The sequence below is a fragment of the Nannobrachium achirus genome (genome assembly GCF_963921795.1).
Source record: "Nannobrachium achirus genome assembly, chromosome: 4".
In the NCBI taxonomy this organism is placed as follows: Eukaryota; Metazoa; Chordata; class Actinopteri; order Myctophiformes; family Myctophidae; genus Nannobrachium; species Nannobrachium achirus.
In genome coordinates, this window is record NC_137813.1 from 66,953,167 (window position 1) to 66,973,913 (window position 20,747).

The 20,747-nt window shown below is 41.0% G+C and overlaps 2 protein-coding genes across 2 annotated transcripts in view; both read right to left on the reverse strand.

Moving 5' to 3' along the window:
• LOC308283144 (fibronectin type III domain-containing protein 7-like) overlaps positions 1 to 9,922 on the reverse strand; it is a gene marked incomplete at both ends in the record, with an annotated part of 28,756 nt that extends 18,834 nt beyond the window's left edge. The window contains 5 exons of the mRNA XM_080723525.1: positions 1,176 to 1,337; positions 1,902 to 2,159; positions 2,504 to 2,776; positions 3,369 to 3,683; positions 9,661 to 9,922. Of these exons, the coding sequence (XP_080579651.1) occupies positions 1,176 to 1,337; positions 1,902 to 2,159; positions 2,504 to 2,776; positions 3,369 to 3,683; positions 9,661 to 9,922 (1,270 nt within the window). The remainder of the gene's footprint in view (positions 1 to 1,175; positions 1,338 to 1,901; positions 2,160 to 2,503; positions 2,777 to 3,368; positions 3,684 to 9,660) is intronic.
• A 9,097-nt stretch (positions 9,923 to 19,019) lies between these two features.
• On the reverse strand, positions 19,020 to 20,747 carry LOC308283145 (E3 ubiquitin/ISG15 ligase TRIM25-like; the record flags this gene model as incomplete). The annotated part of the gene is made up of 1 exon (XM_080723526.1): positions 19,020 to 20,747. One exon carries the CDS (start codon positions 20,745 to 20,747, stop codon positions 19,428 to 19,430), a length of 1,320 nt encoding a protein of 439 aa, XP_080579652.1. The 3' UTR covers positions 19,020 to 19,427.

The window sequence follows — 20,747 nt, forward strand, 5'->3', positions numbered from 1 at the left end:
CAAGGACCGCAGGTAAAAAAAATACAAAAATAAACCATAGAAACCTGGGGAAAAACATGGAAAACCCCGAAAAAACTCGATTTTTTTCGCCCACGCGCGTGGGCATGAGGGTACCCCCGAGCCCCCCCCCCCCCCCCCCAAGTCTCACTCCTAACTTTTTCTCAAACTTGGCAGCCCTGGTTTAGTGTCCTATAATTAGGGGCGGGCGATATGGTGATAATTATCGCTGAGACGATACAATGTCTCCACGATATGCCTTTTCAGAGGTATTGTATTATATCGTGATACAATTGAGGGAGCCTTGTAAAAAAATCCTGTTTAATAATTGTTAATACAGATATTCATTGCAGAATTCAATTCAGTAGTTCTCAAACTTTAAAATGTCAAGGTCTCCACTTAAATCTGATGAAACCAAATGGACCAGTTTTTGTCAAATAACTTGAAAAATAACACACAAAAAAAAAAACAACATGAAAAAGAATTGTGATAAAATCGTGTATCGTGATACAGCTTGGGAAAATATTGTGATATTGTATTTTTCCATAACGCCCACCCCTACCTATAATCCAAATGAACAGCAGTATATAAATCATCCTGAATCAAAGTAATTCAGGGATATGCTGATCCTCTGATGCAGGATATCGAGTTAATGTCAAGTGTCTTTTATGAAAAGTAAAATAATTTATTTCCTCATCTGTTTGAAATGGATCGGTTTTGAGGAAACTGGCATATTTGTTTTAGAGGGAGAAGGTGACACAGGTGACAATTGAAGCTCTTAAATGCAAATGGGCTGCCTTTTTTCTGCCAATAAAGATCATATGTCGATCATTGGAAAATAGCTCCTTAATCAATCTCTCAAAAATGTATTGTGATAAAGGGTACTAATAAATGCTAAGAATTGCTATAACGCATTGTCACCTAACATAAATCAGGAAGTCAGACCTCATTTTCCCCAAATAAAACTATTAAGTATCATACACGTGTTTAAACAAACAAAAAAGTGATATTTGTGAGTAATCATGTGAGTAATCAGTGAAATATCAATGTTTGTTATATGATATATTTGGTAAAAGTCTAACATCATCTCGGAGTGGATGGATAGCTGGGTCCAGCGTCGTTAGACGCAGTGACTTGGATGGAGTAGTTCTCTCCACAGACCACTGGTGTTAGGGTACAGGCACTGGATGTGGAGTTACACTGCAGGGCTCCAGCAGTGACATGGTATTCCACAGCTATGGATGGATGGATGTTCTGATCCTTGCTCCAGGACACATTCAGTCCTGCAGCATCACCGTCCCAGACCACAGACGCAACGACGGAATCTGGAGTGGGAGGTCCTGTGGCAATCCAAAGAAATATCATTAGTTTGGTCTGACAAATGAAACATTTGATCACATGCACTGTACGTGTTAAACAATGGTTCTCAAGAACGAAGCACCACCATGATTGTGTAAAAATGGACCCGGAAGGGTCCATTTGGTTCCATTTGTTGTACACTGTCAAGGATACTGTGTTAACACTGATGACGGCCTAGCCGAAACGCGTCTGTTTATTTGCTTGCTGCTGCTGCTAACTGCATTAAAAAAGACTCTTAAACCTGACATTGTGAGTGCGGATTATAACTTTTCACTTGATTATACTTTGAATCTGCACCCGGAACCCACTCAGACCGCTCACTATAATCGAGTAGAGCTGACCTGTCCCTGCATGGAGAAGGATACAGACCTGTAAGGGTCCTTTTGGAACCTGCTCAAGAAAACCTGAGGGTCCCTGGACCCTACTATTGAGAACCACTGCTTTAAAGAATCATGGACAGCTTAATACCTTTCCTTCTCCATAATCTCATGAACACAATACAAACAGTTTTCCCATCAATGTACTTGGTCCCTCTCCCATCTTACGTGTAGTCTGGTTGGCCGATGCAGCCTCTCCCTTCCTGCCCTCCGTGTCCCAGGCGTAGACAAAGACGATATAGAGCGAGCCCGCATCCAGGCCGGCAATGGTCTCCGTTAGGTTTGAGGTGTTCACTATCACGGTGTTGTTTATGCCGAACTTATGGACACCAACGGAGTAGTTCACTGCATGCTTCACATTGCTCCATGATGCTGTGATGGAGTCGTTGCTGGGAGATGAGGTGGTCAGCACAGGAGCAGGCAACACTGTGGGGTGGAGAATAGAGCAAGGAATGTTGTCAAATCAAATGATGTTTCTTGCATCCTGGACTGAATCCATTCTTAAAGGAGTAGTTCAACCCCAAAATGACTTTTTTTCTATTGATTAGTCACGCCATGGAGACTAGAGTTAGTTTTTTGTCGCATTCTTAAGATAAAAATGTGATAACAATAAATGTAGCCCCATTCGTTACTTGGAATTGTAGGTATTACATTTAATGTGACTCGGTTCTGCAGATAAACATTGTGAAAATAGCAGATCTACATGCTCACAACGCCTCGCAACCCCTGTCCATAAAATGTTTTTGAAACTACATGAGGCATAACAGTACCTGTCTTTCCTTCCACAGAGGTGGACGGCTGGCTGCGGCCATCAGCGTTCTTAGACATGATGCTGAGTGAGTATGCGGTGTACGGTTCAAGGGATCCCAGCTGTGCAGGCGAGGAGGTGTTGGAGGAGGTCACATGGTCTTCGCGGAAGAAGCCAGCGTTGTTCTCAATACGTATGATGAACCCAGTGGCCCCGGGGACCCTGGTGAACTCCACCATCAAGGTTGTGCTGTCTTTTGCCTTCACTACGTCAATAGGATCCATCACCTTGGGAGCTAAAGACAGTTAATGCACACAATTAGTTCTGATAAAAAAAAACATGTGAGAAGAAGAAAAACATTTAGTAAATGCCCATAATAGAAAACGTAATCAAACACAACCAGGCACCTTGCATTGCACCAGAGGTACAGTACTGTATGCAGAAAATAAGGGCAACGATATTTCATAATATACCTCTGGCTGAATTTGGACAAATCTCTGCGTGAACAGTAAAATGTTCCTGTCTATACAGTTGCCTGAAAGCTGAAGATAACTTAAATCCATTTTAAAGGCCTATACTGTACACAAAAGTGCCTTCCTTCTACATTTACAGCAATGGATATGAGCTGGGTATTCGAGGCATGTGAAGAGGTGAGAACTGTGCACATACAGTACATTAAATGTCTCTAAGTTTAGAGCACCTCTAAAACTGTAGTAGAAATACACAGACGATCCAAACCTACGTAAGCCCCAATGTTATGCTATTCTCTGCTATTCCTGTTTTCTACCCAAAACTCTCTAACTCTAAATTGTAAATCTACAGTAGTTAGTTGTCTATGTTTCTAATAACACTCTTTGTTATTAGACAAAGCCACCACTGTAACTCACCTGTGGAAGCATTAAAAGTGCTGACCTCCAAAGTCCTTCTGATTGGTGGACCTTGACTGCTGCGACGCCTGCGACCGCTGCCCGTAATGTCCCCCAGAGCTTCGATGCTAATGGTATACTGGCTGTTGGCGGTGAGGTTGTTCAGGGAGCCCATCACAACATTGGGAGCAAACGTTGCATTGGAAATAATGGTGAGTGGCGAGTTTGTTGGTGCAGCGGTGACGTTGTATTCGGTGACGTTGAATGCTCCCGAGTACTTTTTCCATGTCACACTCATGCTTTCTGATGCCGATTCCCATACTCCTGTTTCGAAAACTGAAAAATGACATAATTCATTTATGAGGAGATCAAAAGCAAATTTTGGCAAAATAAACAATTTGTCTGTTTTCATTCAGTTGCTTCGTTTGATGCCAACGCCTGCATAATTTTTGTTTCATAACTATGTTTGTAATTAGCCTATTATGTCAAGCAATATGATGTATGAGACCGATGATTCCGATCACAAATGTAGGATCATGTAGGCACAATCTTGATCAAGATCAAGATTGTGCCTTTGTGTCAGGGCCGGATCTAGCCTTTAGCACTAGGTGGGGCAGGAAGAAAGGATAGGGAGGGTCACCTCCAGCCCACGCCGTGGGCGGAAAAAGAATGGGCAGACAAACCCCCTAAAACACCCGAAATGCATAGAAAACTAAGCATTTTGGCACACTTGTACCTATAACACATTAAACACCTATCTCTCTCTCTCTCTCTCTCTCTTCTCTCTCTCTCTCTCTCTCTCTCTCTCTCTCTCTCTCTCTCTCTAATATCTTATCAGTTTATCTATCCAATGTATCCATCTACCTAGTTGTAGCATAACATTTCAAATAGTTTAATATTTTTGAGATTTTAGATGTTTGCATGCCATCATGTATGGTGGGGCAGACAGGGCATTTAGGGGGGCATTGCCCCCCCTTGTCTATGCCTAGATCCAGCCCTGCTGTGTGCACAGGTGTCAGGTATATTGTCTTCCATTGTAGTGTAGTTGATACACAAAAATGTGTTCATTACTGTGTTCATAACTATTAAACAATTATAATATTGAGAACGCAAAAACAATCTATGATACCATATCTGTCTCTATTATTTGACAATGATACAGTGGAATTTATGCAAAAAGGAACATACCTATAGCTGCTGTCTGAAAATGTAAACATAAAGAAAGATCACGTGTCAGTGAAATGTACATTTCCTTGTAGGCTACATAACGATATCAAAATGTGATATTAGTATTTTTTATATAAATTAAGACAAAAAGAAAGTTATTACTTTACCTGTGAGCCTATGCCCAATAGGGCAAAAATCATAAAGCACTTCATAACACCCATTCTCCACGTCTTGTCTCTCCTGTTTGAATTGTGCTGGTTCTTACATGTAATATTATGTTACTTCTTTTCTTCAGCAGCTCTGTTGTCTGTGCTGGCTAAAATACCTGCACCTGCCCCCTCCCTCTGGCAAACAACCAATCACCTACAGACAGAGCTGATTATTAGATTAGAGTTTATTTGTCATTGTAACAATACAGTACAGGTACAGGCACAGTTTCATTGTCAACGATCAACTCATTTCCAAAGTACAGTACACATACAAGCACCTTCGGGTGGGTGACGTGACGTAGCGTTTTCGCTGTCCTCGGTGTCAAACATGTATAAATAAAAAATATATTTGTCAAAAACCTTCTGAATATTGTGCAGGACATTAAGCTTTATGTGAACTTACTCAAGATTAAAACATTTCATTCCTCATTTCTTCAGAATCTTCAACCAAACATGGTAAATGTCATCTGGTGTGACTGTCCCGACCTTGTTTCTCAAAGTGGGAACTTGAATAAAACTAAGAAAAAGAATTGCTAAAATTCATTTAAAAATGAATTTAGGCAAAAAAAAATGTCTATTTGTGAGCCTATATCTTTTCAAAGTCCAAGCATAATGTTTTCAGTCATTTCTGATCAAAAAGATTTTGTCCCCCAAACCAAAATCATCTGGAGTGACACTAGTTTGGAAAAATTAAACAGGCAATAATTTGGACACCTACTGGGCTAGAGAGGTCCTTCTTCTGTAAGGCTATTCAGCACTCCCAGCACAACTGCAAGACAGGTGTCTGAGGTGAGTTATGATGTTAACATTTTCATGAAATGCCATCTTGTTGAAACTTTGACAAGTGTGGCACTTCTGGATGTCATCTGGTGTGACACCTTTTTCATTAATAAAGCAAAAGTTATTTGAAACTTTGGTCATAATTACATGTAAATCTAGGTTGTTTTGTTATAGCTAGCATGTTGTTAGCATGCTAATGTGTACCTGGTAGCCTCAAGGTAGTCCTAAATGCAGAAAACGTCATCTGGTGTGACACTTCGTCATCTGGTGTGACATATCTGCTTGTCACGCCAGATGACTTGATTGTCACACCAGATGATATATACTGTATTTTCCTACAGACATAACAATAAATAACAAGTCCCATGTTTCTTTTGTCCATTTAAAACATTTTAACATGTTTAAAACAACGCTTTAAACATGTTTACATAATTTAATTTAGCTTCATTCGGTGATACAGCAAATTCATCAGACAGAGCAGAAACCCCTTCACAGAAACCTAAACCTTATATTGTGGTAACACTTTATAATAACTATCCGTTATAAGCAGTTAATATAAGACACTTGACAACAGAAAATGGGTGGTACAGAAAATGTGATTTTATTATTTCCAAAATACACAAACATACTGTATAGTGATGAATGAATGGATATGGAGGAAGGGCATAAACAAAACCATAGCTGTTCTTATCCTTACTTGGATACAGCAAAACAAAAAAAAAGAAGGAAAAAAAGTAGGACTACTAGTTATAGATTTAGCACAATTCAAATAAATTGATTAATTTGGACAAATTGCACATTGCACATAGCTTGCTTGCAAACAGTCTAGGTCCTGCTAGCTCAACCACCACACTTTAGCATAGCAAATATAGACAACAAAATACATTTTTTTAAAGAACATATAAATTAATTCTGGCCAACTAAATTGATACAAGATTAATTAATTAAGAGCAGGAAGTTGTCTGTGGCATAGCAGAACCGCAACAGGGCAAACGGTTTGCTACCCTCACCAAATGTGACTGGCTGATGTACAATACAGTCTAAATGTCTATACCCTCACCAAATGTGACTGGCTGATGTACAATGCAGTCTAAATGTCTATTCTAATCTAATCTAATACTTTTGTACTTTCACTCACTGGACTGGACAATGAGGTTAAGTAGGACCCGAGACAAACATAGCGAAAATAGCTGATCTACAAGCTCTCAACGCATTGTGCTGCGAGAGCTTGTAGATCAGCTATTTTCGGAGTTGCACAACCCAGCACTCTTTAGCTAGTGGAGATGTGGTGTAACGACATGATTCGTAAATAAATTTGTTCAACTCAAAATGCTGTGTTCAAGTTCAGGAGGCTTCGGAAAAAAGTAATACACCTGAATGCTGAGTTGTTTCCAATAATTGGTGTTAATAAAATGTTGCCTTGGCTCCCAGTGTGGCTATGCACCTTATTGTCTCTTTAAGATCCTTCTGCCGTGGGCCGGCAGAAGACTTAGGTGTGCGTAGCATTCCTGTGCACATCCTCATCATCCATCTACTACTACAATTCTTTGTTATCCTATGTTAAGGCCCAACAATACTATCCTGTTCAGAAATATTAAGGCCATGTTATTTAATGTTAAAGCAATTTTACTGTTGCTGTTTTTCCTGGGTAATTGTTTAATCAATCAGTAAAGTTCAGTACTCACTAATAGGTAGGTTAAAACACAGTTTGCTTTGACACATGAAGATATGGTCATCTGGTGTGACACTAAGTCATCTGGTGTGACATTCCAAATAGTGAGAAATCATACCTTTATTAATGATGAAACCGAAAAAATGTGTATGGTTTACATAGAAAATAGTATCAGGAAGAGTCACAAATATTTGTGTAATTTTAAAGAAAGTTTTTGTCAGAATAAAATTAAAATATGTTGAAAGATCGACAACATGGGCCTCACACAGAGTGTTGATTATGAAAAAAATATACAGATTCAATTAATTTTCACAAAACTATAGTGGATCACAGGTTAGTTATGATAAAGGACTTTGATAAAGTGAGTAACTTAAGAAAGGTGTACTCCATTTTCATTTTATGAACAATTATTGTCATGTCACACCAGATGACGGTTTTAGGCACAAGTACAACAAACTGCTCAATAAAGTCTGATTCCAATAAAATATCTAAAAACAAAATGTGTTTCCATAAAGTTGAGAGTGAGTAGAACAAAAGTAAATAATTTTTATGCCTGCTATTTAAAGTTTTTTTAAAAACATGTTTTTTGGGGCGTCACGTCACTGACCCCTTCACAGTACAACGAAATGAATTGTCCCCAAAGCTGGAGCTTTGGGGACAAAAAACAAAAAAATATTATTGAACTCTACTCTCCATGGCATGACTAATCAATAGAAAACAAGTCATTCTGGGGGTGAAATACTCCTTTAAGGTCCAAAGGGATGGATGCATGATGATCAGTTAATCGTTTATCATTTAGTGACAGTGAGATTCATCACAGAGGAACATTCTCTGTGTTCATTTATCCATGTGTAACTGAGTTAAATGAACACTTGGGTTTTTACACTGCAGTCACAGGTAGGGCTTGAAATGCTTATGTTGTTCCATTTACTGTCACTGTATATAAAAATAACTTTGTTCAAATACTGGGCTTTCTTGTTTCTCTGAAATGAATTGAGAAAGACAACCAGGAGCTGTTGTAAACAGCATGCATTGTCAGGAGGAGGTCAGCTTTTTGTGTTTTGCATACTGAGGTCAGATAAAGTTACAACTAATACAGAAAAGGCCTAATATACTGTATATATAGGTCACATGTATATATGTCAGTTATATCATAAGTGGATCAAACCAATGTTGACCTTAGAGCAGGTTACTTGGGACCTATATTCTTTTGTGCTAATTTTAGACAATAAGGAAGATCAGATAACAAGGGAGGTGGAAGGCTAGGTGGCAATCTTTTTTCTTTTTTTTTTTCTCAGTGAACGCGTAACACATTTCTGCTTGAAACAAGCCCTCAGACAGTTATTTTCTTTTTTTAGGGGGCACGGTGGCGCAGTGGTTAGCGCTTCGCCTCACAGCTAGAAGGTCCTGTGTTCGATTCCCGCTGGCGGACGCTGTGGGTGCTGGGGGCGTGTTTCTCCCTCCACGTCATCAGCGCCCACACCCTAGGTGGGGTCGGCGATAGGGCCTTTCTGTGTGGAGTTTGCATGTTCTCCCCGTGTCTCCTAGGGTTGATACCCTCACAAAAACATGCAGTAATCCAGGTCTCAATAATGCCTCCCCCTGGCCAGCCGGGGCGCTTGATGGAGGGGAAAGGAACTGGTTGGAATAACGTGTTCCTTCCACGCGCTACGTCCATCCCGGGGAAAATCCCCCCTGTCAGGTGAAAAGAAACAACTTGGACTACTCATGCATTGAAGGAAGCATGATGTCAGTCCGTTGTCTCCCCAGGCGCGGCAGAGGGAGAGCAGAGCCCAGGATTACATAGGCAATTGGCACTGGGTGAAAAAATGGGTTGCAAAATCGTGGGATAAAAATTATAGAAAAAAAAAAGACAGTTATTTTCTACATTATGTCCTAGGGCATTCACCAAATATTCGAATATTCGAATATCAAAATCACTATTCGACGTTGTTCACCTAAGTCTTGTTTTTTTGTTTTGTTTTCTCTTAAAAAAAATATATATATTGTTTATAAAGCTTGGCTAGATAGGAAGTCATAAGAATGAGTTGTCAATGGCCCTGGTGGATGAATTTGTTAATGCTCTATACCAGGGTTTCTCAAACCTTTTTAGGCTGTGACCCCCAAAATAAACATATTTGAACTGGGGACCCCCACCCTGACAAGCACTTGGAATTGTAGGTATTACATTTAATGTGACTCGGTTCCGCAGATAAACATTGTGAAAATAGCAGATCTACATGCTCACAACGCCTCGCAACACGAGGCGTTGTGAGCATGTAGATCGTCTATTTCCACAATGTTCGCCTCTTGTTTACTTAATATTTGACAGTTTGGCCAGTCCTGTTGAAAATTCGACCATTCGAATACTTTGAAGTCGAATAATTCGAATACAAAAAAAAAACACTATTCGTGAATGCCCTATTTATTATATCCCCCCTGTCCATAAAATATGTTTTTAAAACTACATGAGGCATAACAGTACCTGTCTTTCCTTCCACAGAGGTGGACGGCTGGCTGCGGCCATCAGCGTTCTTAGACATGATGCTGAGTGAGTATGCGGTGTACGGTTCAAGGGATCCCAGCTGTGCAGGCGAGGAGGTCACATGGTCTTCGCGGAAGAAGCCAGCGTTGTTCTCAATGCGTATGATGAACCCAGTGGCCCCGGGGACCCTGGTGAACGCCACTATCAAGGTTGTGCTGTCTTTTGCCTTCACTACGTCAATGGGGCTTTTAAGCCGTGACATCATTTTGTAGGCAGAGGAGAATCTGCCCCCAGAGCATTTTCTGTCCCTCGCTATTTCAAAAAACAACGACTAAAAAATAACGACTAAAGTATAATTCTAACACTTTCCTTTCAACAACAAAGAGAAGAAAAATGTGTAAATAGTAAAAATAGTAAAAAGATTCACGGAAACTGGGGGCAGAAATTCTCCTCTGCCTACAAAATGATGTCATACTTAACAGCCCCATAGGATCCATCACCTTGGGAGCTAAAGACAGTTAATGCACACAATTAGTTCTGATGAAAAAAACATGTGGGAAGAAGAAAAACATTTAGTAAATGCCCATAATAGAAAACGTAACCAGGCACCTTGCATTGCACGAGAGGTACAGTACTGTATGCAGAAAATAAGGGCAACGATATTTCATAATATACCTCTGGCTGAATTTGGACAAATCTCTGCGTGAACAGTAAAATGTTCCTGTCTATACAGTTGCCTGAAAGCTGAAGACAACTTGAATCCATTTTAAAGGCCTCTACTGTACACAAAAGTGCCTTCCTTCTACATTTACAGCAATGGATATGAGCTGGGTATTCGAGGCATGTGAAGAGGTGAGAACTGTGCACATACAGTACATTAAATGTCTCTTAGAGCACCTCTAAAACTGTAGTAGAAATACACAGACGATCCAAACCTACGTAAGCCCCAATGTTGTGCTATTCTCTACTATTCCTGTTTTCTACCCAAAACTCTCTAACTCTAAATTGTAAAACTACAGTAGTTAGTTGTCTAACTTTCTAATAACACTCTTTGTTATAGACAAAGCCACCACTGTAACTCACCTGTGGAAGCCTCCAAAGTGCTGGCCTCCAAAGTGCTTCTGATTAGTGGATATTGACTTGGGCAGTAAGTGGGAGTGCAGCCCGTAATGTCACCCAGAGCTTCGACCGTAACGATATAGGTGCTGTCTGGGACGAGATCGTGCAGGGAGCCCATCACAACATTGGGACCATACGTTGCATAGGTAGTAGTGTTGTCTGGCGAGTTTGTTGGTGCAGCGGAGACGTTGTATGCGGTGGCTCCAGAGTACTCTGTCCATGACACAATCATGCTTTCTGATGACGATTCCCATAATTCTGATTGGAAAACTGTGAAATGACATGATTCATTAATGAGGAGATCAAAAGCAATTTTGGCAATATAAACAATTTGTCTGTTTTCATTCAATTGCTTCATTTGATGCCAACACCTGCATTATTTTGTTTTGTTTCATAACTGTTTGTAATTATTATGACAAGCATTATGATGTATGAGACCAATGATTCCGATCACAAATGTAGGCCATAACCTGACATGAACCAGTGCCTGCAGTATGTGTGTCAGGCTGTACAAGATTGTGCCTTTGTGTCAGGGCCGGATCTAGCCTTTAGCACTAGGTGGGGCAGGAAGAAATGATAGGGAGGTAAAAAAAATGGTCAGACAAACCCCCTAAAACACCCGAAATTCATAGAAAACTAAGCATTTTGGCACACGTTTAACACCTATCTCTCTCTCTCTCTCTCTCTCTCTCTCTCTCTCTCTCTCTCTCTCTCTCTCTCTCTCTCTCTCTCTCTCTCTCTCTAATATCTTATCAGTTTATCTATCCAATGTATCCATCTACCTAGTTGTAGCATAACATTTCAAATAGTTTAATATTTTTGAGATTTTAGATGTTTGCATGCCATCATGTATGGTGGGGCAGACAGGGCATTTAGGGGGGCATTGCCCCCCCTTGTCTATGCCTAGATCCAGCCCTGCTTTGTGTGCACAGGTGTCAGGTATATTGTCTTCCATTGTAGTGTAGTTGATACACAAAAATGTGTTCATTACTGTGTTCATAACTATTAAACAATTAGCACTTAATATTGAGAACGCAAAAACAATCTATGATATCATATCTGTCTCTATTATTTGACAATGATACAGTGGAATTTATGCAAAAAGGAACATACCGTGAGCTGCTGTCTGAAAATGTAAACATAAAGAAAGACCATGTGTCAGTGAAATGTACATTTTCCTTGTAGGCTACATAATGATATCAAAATGTGATATTAGTATTTAGTTTTTTTATAAGTTAAGACAAAAAGAAAGTTAGTACTTTACCTGTGAGCCTATGCCCAATAGGGCAACATAAAGCACTTCATAACACCCATTCTCCACGTCTTGTCTCTCCTACTTGAATTGTGCTGGTTCTTACACTTAATATATGTTACTTCTTTTCTTCAGCAGCTCTGTTGTCTGTGCTGGCTAAATACCTGCACCTGCTCCCTCGCACTGGCAAACAACCAATCACCTACAGACAGAGCTGGAGCTTTGGGGCATGTGCAAGGTAATACCTGTGTATATTATGTTCTGGGCATGATACCTATGAGGGGGCAGGAAAACCTCAATCTGTATTGGAGATGAGTGTGACTGGTTTATCCAGCCGTGAAATCCTCAAACAAAACAAAGGAATAAACAACATTATAATAAGAAAAAATATAATAATTAACACCTTCTAAGCCTGGCCGTACTCCCTCGGACTTCCTACTGGGTCTCATCAGCCACACGTCTATTCCCGGACTTTTGATATAAATTATAATAATAAAAAAAAAAAACATCGGAAATTCTTCTCTGTGTCTTTTTGGAGCGATCTGAAACGGTTAATATGCTCTGACAGTCATTTTCTGGTGCTGGGTGTGATACTCCTAATATCCAGCAGGCCACGCCGTTGACTCACATTCTGGATGGATGGCTGGCCAGGAGGAGCCTCATCCTCTCCCCAGTGTTGAAAATCAACAAGAAGCTCAAACAAGATGGCTGGTCTTTGTCTCTGTTCGTGGATCGCGGTTTCAATCACGTTCGGGCGCCGCTTCTCTATCGCTCCTTTCCCTGCTTCGCCGCACGTAAACGAATGGAATTGATCTCCCCTCCGCCTCGCCAAAGTAAGATCGCCGACCTCTGCAGGATGAATGTGTACGCTGTGTCGAGCACTCCATTACGTGTTGTTATCATGTGGGCTTTGTTTTTTTAAAACATGTTTGTAAATAAATGGCTTATTTCTTCGGCGCTACCTCTGTTCAGAGGGTTCTGCCGCGGCTTGCAACGTGTTAATAATTAACTCTCATTGTTTACAATTATTGCACTATGCTATAGCTTGTTTAAAGGAATAGTTCACCCCCCCAAATGACTTGTTTTTCCTGTACTTAAGGTCACATTTCAGCTATTTGTACTTGACTATTTCCAGTTTTCAGTACTTTTACTTCTACTCCACTACATCTCAGATCTAAATATTGTACTTTTACCCCACTAAATTTATTTGAAAACTGTAGTTACTAGTTACTTGGCAGATATAAATTATAATATTACAAAACATACATTAACCACTTTAGCCCTAGGCTATTTGAAAATCTCAGATCTACAAGCTCACAACGCATTGCATTGCATCGCAAGGTGTGTGTGTGTGTGTGTGTGTGTGTGTGTGTGTGTGTGTGTGTGTGTGTGTGTGTGTGTGTGTGTGTGTGTGTGTGTGTGTGTCATTGCTTTTAATTGAGGGGGAAGTAGCCACTTTTAATTGATTGATGTGCACACAATATTTAGGTGCCCACTCTTCGTGCAGGCAGCATGGTTGTTCTCAGTTTACAGAGACATTATTCTCTAACTAAATCATCCCTCGACGTGCGTGCACACACACACATACTGTACACACACACACACACACACACACACACACACACACACACACACACACACACACACACACACACACACACAGGTTTGTATTAGCGACCATAGGTCGCAGTTTAGTATGTGAACGGTCACAGCTTGACCGTATCTCTGTCTGTATGTCTGTCTATAACGCCTGACACTGTGGTTCCCCCGACACAAAGTTGTGCGTGCAAGACACCAGTCATGTTGCCATACCTTAGCAACAGGCATGATATATTTATTTACATTTAACATTTAAAGGGGAAGACCACCCATTTTCAATATTGAACTATGTCATTAATATAACTTAGAGTTGTGTGGAAATAGAAAAAAAGTTCCCCCCCCTTCTGCGTTGCCTAGAACTGGAGGATTGATTTTGGGGTTTGTATTGTAAAGTACAACAGTGTGATGTCATCAAGTTGTACTTTACAATACAAACCCCAAAATCTATCTTCAGAAGGGGGAGAACTTTTTTTCTATTTCCACACAACTCCTCTAAGGTATATTAATGACATAGTTCAATATTGAAAATGGGTGGTCTTCCCCTTTAAGTACATATAATATATAATTATATATACCTAAAATATAATTATAATACCTTGTTAAAGTGACCATTTCGTTACATTTTGCATTTGTGTAGTTATTTTACTGTAATTTACCAACATAATAACCCGCACAGATAGACAAAGAGACATTCATGGATTTATTTTTAAAAGTAACTTTTATCTTCCCCCTGGACCCAGGGTATGGCAGCTGCAACTGCATACCCCTGCCATACCCAATTGACGCACGCCGCTGCTGACATATCTGTTACATCACATGTGCCACTTTTAAATCAGGTTAGTTAGCTGTGACGAAAATGATTAAATTGGCCTACATCGCCCTGTTTCTAATGATGATAATAAGAGCCCATTGATAGGGCCAACAGTGGCATAGATATGAGTGGGGCAAAAGTGTGACATTTCCTCAACTTGATACATCTACAGTATGATACGATTATCACATAATATGACACATAGTGTTCAAAACGAGGACACTGTGTGTGTGTGTGTGTGTGTGTGTGTGTGTGTGTGTGTGTGTGTGTGTGTGTGTGTGTGTGTGTGTGTGTGTGTGTGTGTGTGTGTGTGTGTGTGTGTGTGTGTGTGTGTGTGTGTGTGTGTGTGTGTGTGTGTGTGTGTGTGTGTTTGTGGGTGTGTGTGTGTGTGTGTGTGTGTGTGTGTGTGTGTGTGTGTGTGTGTTTGTGGGTGTGTGTGTGTGTGTGTGTGTGTGTGTGTGTGTGTGTGTGTGTGTGTGTGTGTGTGTGTGTGTGTGTGTGTGTGTGTGTTTGTGGGTGTGTGTGTGTGTGTGTGTGTGTGTGTGTGTGTGTGTGTGTGTGTGTGTGGTGGCTGCATGTTTTTGATCACCAACATATAACGCAATCATTGGCCTCAGATTCTGGTATGCTTCAGTACGCTCTGGTAGAGACAGTCTGATGTTCCAGATCAAAACAAGAGCAAACATAATCCCTCCTCCACCAATGAATGAACACGTGCCATCACAGCACCACTGTTGAGCCAAAACATCTAGGCTTTTCATTGGTTCATGAAATTTAAAGTCAACGTGCAAACCTTTGCCCTTACAGACAGACAGACAGACAGACAGACAGACAGACAGACAGACAGACAGACAAATAGAAAAAGGTACATTTTCATGGTCAACTAAAAGGAATATAGCTGCAAGCAGCGATAATGGGGCCAAGCTATAAGGCACACAGGAAAAGAAATCTCCTCACCAAAACCCGATCAAGAGACCACATCACCCCAGTTCTCCACGACCTCCATTGGCTCCCAGTAAAATAGAGAATCGACCTCAAAATACTGATCACCACCTACAAGGCCCTCAACAAGCTGGCTCCCTGTTACCTCTCTGACCTTGTCAAACCCCATGTTCCCTCCCGCCCCCTTAGATATGGCAATGCCAACCTCCTGGAATTCACCATAAAGCAAAAGAACGCACCTGGAGTGACAGGGCTTTTACTGGAACCCACTCCCACCCAGGGGCGGAGCTCTAGGGGAAGAAGCAGCCGATGCAGTCGCATTAGGGCCCGGGCCGCCACCGCTCCGGGGAAGAAAAAAAAAACTTTTATTTTGAAATGCTTACCGGATTGAGAAGACACTCTATTGCCCCTCTTGACGAGTGCTACTGATTTCCCTATCTGATCAGTTGCTTGAGGCCAGCTGTTTACTTTTAGCAGTATATAGGCATGAAGAATTTTCTCTCTTCAGCTAGTGAGACCTGCCGTCTTTTTAGGGCTGTTATCGGTAGTTTTTTACAGCATGGCTCTGAAACAAATATCTGATTTCTTTGGTGGGCCCGCCACCCAATTAAAAAAGAAAAAGAGTTGTAGGCTACAGAAGCAAGTAGGATATTGTCCTGAGGTGAAAACCTCGCATTGGGGCAAAAATTGTAGGAGCCAAAAATGTGTTTTGCAAGAATCGGTCTCAGGGTGGCGCTAGAAGAGGGTCATGTGTGAATTGATGGGTGGAGGTTGTGATTTGGCAGGCAAGGAGTATGTGTGCAAAATTTGGCATGGATCGGGGCAACGGTTGCGGAGATATGAGCAGGGCAAAAGTGTGACGTGTGACGGACGGACTGACTGACTGACTGACTGACTGACTGACTGACTGACTGACTGACTGACGGACGGACGGACGGACAGCCGGTGGTGTTTTGGTAGTAAATGCGACCTGACGGTCGCAATAATAGAGTAAACACATAAAGTACAGTAAAGTTCACTGGCACTTGAGAACACAGGAGAACAGCCTCTCCCTCAATGTTAACTAGACCAGGGAGCCTATTGTGGACTTCAGGAGACTGAAGAGAAGAGAGGTCATGTGCCTTTCGTCATTGATGGAGTTGCTGTGGAAAGGGTCAGCGAGTGCAAGTTTAGTTTATACACATCGAGGGGGAGGTCAAAACCACAACACCCACAGCGGGTGGTGTGATTTTTGGTACCTTTTTGATACCTCTATGTTCTGATATAATAATTGCTACAGAGTGTTTGATCAGTAATACAATTTACTAAATTATTTATTTCAGCAAATTAGGAGAAAGTAGCCATTTCAGCTTTAATTTTATAGTTTTCCAGTTCCAATTTTGTTTGGTAATTTCTTTGTGTCATCACTTCCAATTTCACTTGTCCATTATGTGTGTTTGAGTTCTCTTGTCTGATTGGATAAAATTGGTATCACGACACGATACATTTTCTTTTTACTAAAGAACTGGAGAGACGGGGTGACTCCTGTTACTGAACAAATACTCTATGATTAGCATGGCAATATTAAGCTATTAAACACTTATTTAATAACAACATCAACAATAGCTTACCATACCTTTAATTCAACAAGTGTATGAATTCATTTTTAATATTTATTCCGATTATTATTTAAAACAAATCGGTTATTGTTTTTCGCATGGAATATCAAACCCACACTATGTGTGGGTTTACATCACATGTTTACATCATAAATACACAAAAATAAATAATTTGAAAGATTCTATGTATGTATACAACTAGTTGATAGTCAAATAGATTAAAGTTATAATATCTTCTCAAAACACAAATAAAATAAAGATTAAACAAATGTATTCCATTGATAAAACTAAAGGAGCTCACGAGTGGTTTCAGAGGACAAAAACATTAAATATCTCAACTCCCTACCAAGACCCCAAACCTAATAGCTCACCTCAAAATACAACTGTGCTCAATAGACCATCTTGAACACCTCATAGTAAAATCCTCTCAAAAGTATGCCACTGAAACACTGAAACGATAGGTGCATGATGAGTGATTAATGAAGGGCATGACAGGATTTTTATTGAATGTGCAGTCTAGTGCAGTGTCACAATAGCAACAATGCACTAGATTGTCTGTGCTCACAAATACATTATGTGTGAGATCATCATCATAGTTGGAGAGGGTAGGTAAGATAAGAAAATGTTATTGTCCATCAAATTTTACATAAAATGGATATTTGTCTTCGGCATACAGGCAGTCAGACAGTCAGGTAAACGAAACAACTTAATTATCAGTTCATTCGCATTATATTTGCACCCTGCAATGTACAGTACGACATAGCAAAATACAAATCACAACAACATTAACAACATTTACATATTTACAATAGATCCTTTAATCAGTCTCACACTTTTAGATCTTGATAATATAATATTATCTGTCTCTGGCATATTAAAACTCTAAGCTGCTTGAGAGGATATTTGAGACGGATGGAATCTTTTCGTGGATAACATGTACTGTAAGCTTATACCTCTGAGACAAACTCAGCGCTCAAATACCTGTGCTAGAGCAGATCACTGTCTTTGAGAGTTTAATGCAGGGGTTCCCAAACTTTTTTGTCTCAGGGCACCCCATAAATATTTTTTTTAATCCGAGGCACCCCTACATTATAATTTTCACTCCCAGCACCTTATATTTATAGCATATTGTCGTTGTCGGGTGGAAACCTTGTATGTCCAAAACCGTTAGTTTTGTATTTATCATCTATGAAATGTAAAAAACTAGTGAAAACAGCAGATCTACAAGCACACAACGCCTCGCATCGTGAGGCATTGTGTGCTTGTAGATTGGCTGTTTTCACTAGTTTTGTGCGACAGTCTTGTATGATGAAGCATGGCCTTATTGCTTTACCAAAAGACGCACACATTTGAAACTTGGAGATACGAGGTTTCTGCCCGTCAGTGACGATATTTTAGTGATTATGTTGCAAGGAAAACGTTGAGATAATAGCCATTTTGGTTAGAACTGACTGAAAATAACTTTGTACTTCAAGTTTAAAATGATACTAAATATTTTTTCAAGTGTCAAAATCAATTCCAAATATTATCAAATGATCTCGCGGCACCCCTGGACTGCCGTTACGGCACCCCAGGGTGCCCCGTCACCCACTTTGAAAACCCCTGGAATAGGGATACAGTAGGTCACATCCCACACACCAGCTACCATCCATTAATGTTTACGCAACACCATCACTCAAGGTGATGGTGTCGAGGTCGTGGTGCCAACTTGCTCCTTGTGAACTCGTGGCCATGTATGGCAGAGTGCGCAAGTACTGAGTTTGATGTATCTGTCGCACATCTGTTTTCCATAGCCAAGCAGGTACCAGCATTCTTGGTGACGTCATCATCAGCATGATATATATATATATATATATATATATATATATATATATATATATATATATACACATATATACCGAAGGAAGGATGTACAGACAGGATGTGCCGGTTTTCATAGTTAACTAGGACCTACGGTACAGTCGCAATCAAATTTTTTTTTTTTTTTTTTTACATTTTTGAAACATTTTAAATACACAAATCGTGGCAGAACATATCCTCAAATGGGATCAGTGGACAAATCCTAAATAGTAAACGACCGAATGTCTGTCTGTCCGATGTCAGTCTGATACACCTGCATGCTGACAGTGCCCAAATTTGGAGAAAGCTAATACCGCGACCTGTACTGCGCATGCGTCGCCGCCATAATAATAGATTGCATTTTTATAGCGCTTTTCTAAGAAAGTTGCGAACTCAAATCGCTTTAAATGGTCCATTCATTCATACATTGGGAAGTGAAGTGGCGAAACATTCGACGCCAGCGTCCTCACTTCTCACATTCACACACCAATGGTGGCAAGCTGACACCGACCGACTCATTGGAGGCAACGTGGGGTTCAGTGTCTTGCCCAAGGACACTTCGTCTCGTGGACGGGAGGAGCCGGGAAGTGGACCGCCGACTCACTGATCATTGGCCACCAGCTCTATCTTCTGAGTTACAACCACCGTGGTGGACCATCACATAGTCAAATGCTTTAAATGCATATTCAATAGATGCTGGCCCTGACTTATAACACACAATAAAAACTAAAAGTCCAATACAACCTGCTACAGTAAATGCTACTTTAGCGACGGGCTGATCGTCAGGCTCAAGGTCGAGCACATGCACAAGCCATAACAAACAAAAGATAAATGACAGCAATGCTAAAAAAGTAATAGCTGGATAATACAAAATAACAAACGTAAAATATATGACATTAAAACATGCTGTCAGGCCTTTATTAATCATCTCCAAAAACACGTCTCCAAAGTAGCTCAGAGGATGAACATTGCTGCTGACTGGCTGCATAGATTCACTGACGGCTGGCAGGGAGGTGAAACGCTGTAGAAAATGGATGTGATCCTCTGTGTGTGAGATCTGCTCCAGTTCAGCACGTCTCCTCCTCAGTTCAGTGACCTCTTGCTCCACGCGCCTCCTCGCGTCTTCAGCACGGCCCACTTCACGTTCCTGCTGATTCCTGATCAGATTTCTCACCTCAGACCTTGTTTCCTCGATGGAAGAGATGAGCTCAGTAAAGGTGGCGTCAATGTTCTCCACTGCTCTGTCAGCACGGTGGTTCATGGACTCCACCTCCTGGTGAAGCGTCTTCACGTCTTTCTCTTTCTCCTGGAGTCTCTGCTGGATGTTCTGATGGCTCATATCAAGCTCTTTCTGTCTCTCAGTCCTTTCTGTTGCGGCTGAGATCATATCGTGGCCTTTGTGTTCCTCCATGGAGCACAGATAACAGACACACTGCTGATCAGTGCGACAGAAAAGCTTCTTCACTTCATCGTGACGGGAGCAGATGTTCTGCAGAAGCTCGCCGGAAGCTTTGACCAACTCGTGTTTCTTAAAGGCAGGGAATCGATAGTGAGGCTGGAGGTGAAAGTCACAGTAAGAGACCCGACACTGAAGACAAGTCTTCAGAGCTTTTTTTCTCTGTTTTCTCCCGGTGCAGGGATCACAGGCCACATCTCCAGGTCCAGCATAGCAGTGATCAGGAGGAGCACCTTGGAGTCCTGTCTTCTTCAGGCTCTCCACCACCTCAGCCAACATGGTGTTTTTCTTCAGAACTGGTCTTGGCCTGAACGTCTCTCTGCACTGTGGACAGCTGAATCTCCCTCTTTGATCATTCCAGTAGCCCTCGATACACCTACTGCAGTAGTTGTGTCCACAGGGAAGACTCACTGGATCCCTCAGTAGATCCAGACAGATGAAACAGCACAACTGATCCTGACTCTGGTCCAT